We start from the raw sequence: 2052 nt of genomic DNA on the forward strand, positions 1-2052 counted from the left end.
TGTGTGAGTGAGTGAGTGTGCGTGTGTGTGAGTGAGTGTGCGTGTGTGTGAGTGAGTGTGCGTGTGTGTGAGTGAGTGAGTGAGTGGGTGTGTGTGTGAGTGTGTGTGGGGGGGGGGTGCCGTTGCCAGAGCACAAAGACGCATTGGCCGCCCATATCAAAACAAAGGGCAATTGTTCCACTGTATGTGTGTGTGTGTGTGTGGTGTTGTCCCACTGCAAGGGAGCCGCACCTTGAGGGCGAGGAGGAGGAGGATGCAGCGCTCGTCGGGGTCGGTGACCTGCTCACGGGCCATGCGCACGCCAATCTCCAGGATGGGCTCGGGCAGCTTGCGTTGCTCGCGGCTGCAAACCCCCACAAACAGACGACAGGCGTGAGGGTTGTGGGGCCATGTTCTCAGCTCAGGATAAAGCAAAGTGGGGTGAAGTGTGGCAAACCAGACTGCTGCTCACTTGCTGTGATGTGAAAGCGGATGCGCGTGGTCGGGCTGCTTGAGATGGGAGAACAGGTCAACCTGGCGCTTGATCACGGGGCCCTTCTTTTTCGCAGCCTGCGCACGAGAAAGGCGTGTTGGTGGTGGTGTGAGGATGGGTGGAAGATGGAGGAACGTGTGAGAAGACGATCATGTGCGGGGAAGAGCGTGTTGTGTACGTGTGTGTGTGTGTGTGCGTGCGTACGTTGTGTGTGTGTGTGTGCGTGCGTGCGTTGTGTGTGTGTGTGTGCGTGCGTGCGTTGTGTGTGTGTGTGTGCGTGTATGTGTCTGAGACAAAGACAGAGAGAAAAGAGAGAGAGATGGCCATCCACACACATGCAAAAATACATACACACATACACAAATACATACACACACATGCACAAATACATACAAATACATACAGATACATGCACACATGCACACGCAGGTGCTGGATACACTTGCGCGTTGCATGTTGACTTTGAACCTTCTTGTGCTTGTTGCCTGCCTTCTTCTGTTTTGCTGCGCCTTTGCCGGCGCCCTGGTGACCGCCGTCACCGCTGTTTCCATCGCCCTTCCTTCCTTGCTTTCCCTTTTGCTGCTTCTTCCCTCCTTTGTTGCCTCCCTGCTCCTGCTTCTGTGCCTTCTTGGCCTCCCTGGGCTTCTCATCACCGCCCTTCCCCTTTTTTGCTGCTGCTGCTGCTGATTCACGCTGCCCGCCAGCACCCACGGGCGCGGCAGCCTTGGCCTTCTCCTCCTGCTGCTTCTGACTCGCTCCACCATCCATGATGTCGGTGCTCTCGTGGTGTTATGTAGATGGATGGATGCACGATGGATGGACGGATGGACGGATGGATGGATGGATGGATGCACGGTGGTGTGTCTGCGTGTGAGGTCGTGGTTCGCCAACAACACTGGTTCTTGTTCTTGTTCTCGTGTGTAAGCGATGTTAATGGCGCATCGAATCATCCGCGATGGTGTAAAAAATTAGAAAAACAACGCTGACAACGCACAAACAAAACAGAACAACAGCTGTTGCTGTTGTGGTGATGGATGGTACGGGATGGACAACTATCGGATTGAACGGCGCGTTGGGGAAGGTGCCCACGGGGTTGTGTTTCTTGGCGTCCACCTGGCAAGCGGGCAGCGCGTGGCGTTGAAGAAGGTGACGCTGGCCCGCCTGGACGATGGCATCCCAACCCAGGTCATCCGCGAGATCCGCGCCCTGTGCCAGCTCACGCACAAGAACGTCGTCACGCTGCACGACGTGTTTCCGTCCGGCATGGGCATCATGCTGTGCTTCGAGTACATGGCCAGCGATCTCGCCCGTGTCCTTCAAGGGCAGAACCTTCCGCTCTCCGCTCCACACGTCAAGCGCTACATGTCCATGCTTCTCTCCGGCGTTGACTTTTGCCACTCCCACGCCATCGTCCATCGCGTTAGTGTGTGTGTGGGTGTGTGTGGGTGTGGGGGGGGGGGGGGGGTGGTGGGTTTTGGTTTTGGTGTTGGTTTTGGTTTGGGTTTTGGTTTTTTGGTTTTTTTTAATGTGTTGGGTGAAAAAAAAAAAAAAAATTTTTTTTTGTTGTGGGGGGTGGACGT

General features: G+C 55.3%; 2 protein-coding genes across 2 annotated transcripts in view; one reads left to right on the forward strand and one right to left on the reverse strand.

The window, feature by feature from the left end:
• PTSG_01027 (uncharacterized protein) overlaps positions 1 to 1399 on the reverse strand; it is a 3779-nt gene extending 2380 nt beyond the window's left edge. Inside the window, exons 1-3 of the mRNA XM_004998443.1 lie at positions 941 to 1399; positions 452 to 549; positions 182 to 343 (exon numbers count right to left, since the gene is read on the reverse strand). Coding sequence (XP_004998500.1) covers positions 182 to 343; positions 452 to 549; positions 941 to 1240 — 560 coding nt within the window. The 5' untranslated portion in view covers positions 1241 to 1399. The remainder of the gene's footprint in view (positions 1 to 181; positions 344 to 451; positions 550 to 940) is intronic.
• A 63-nt stretch (positions 1400 to 1462) lies between these two features.
• Positions 1463 to 2052, forward strand: part of PTSG_01028 (CMGC/CDK/CCRK protein kinase) — a gene marked incomplete at its 3' end in the record, with an annotated part of 3300 nt that continues 2710 nt past the window's right edge. Inside the window, exon 1 of the mRNA XM_004998444.1 lies at positions 1463 to 1891. Coding sequence (XP_004998501.1) covers positions 1517 to 1891 — 375 coding nt within the window. The 5' untranslated portion in view covers positions 1463 to 1516. The remainder of the gene's footprint in view (positions 1892 to 2052) is intronic.

Source organism: Salpingoeca rosetta, assembly GCF_000188695.1.
Source record: "Salpingoeca rosetta unplaced genomic scaffold supercont1.2, whole genome shotgun sequence".
Classification (NCBI taxonomy): domain Eukaryota; class Choanoflagellata; order Craspedida; family Salpingoecidae; genus Salpingoeca; species Salpingoeca rosetta.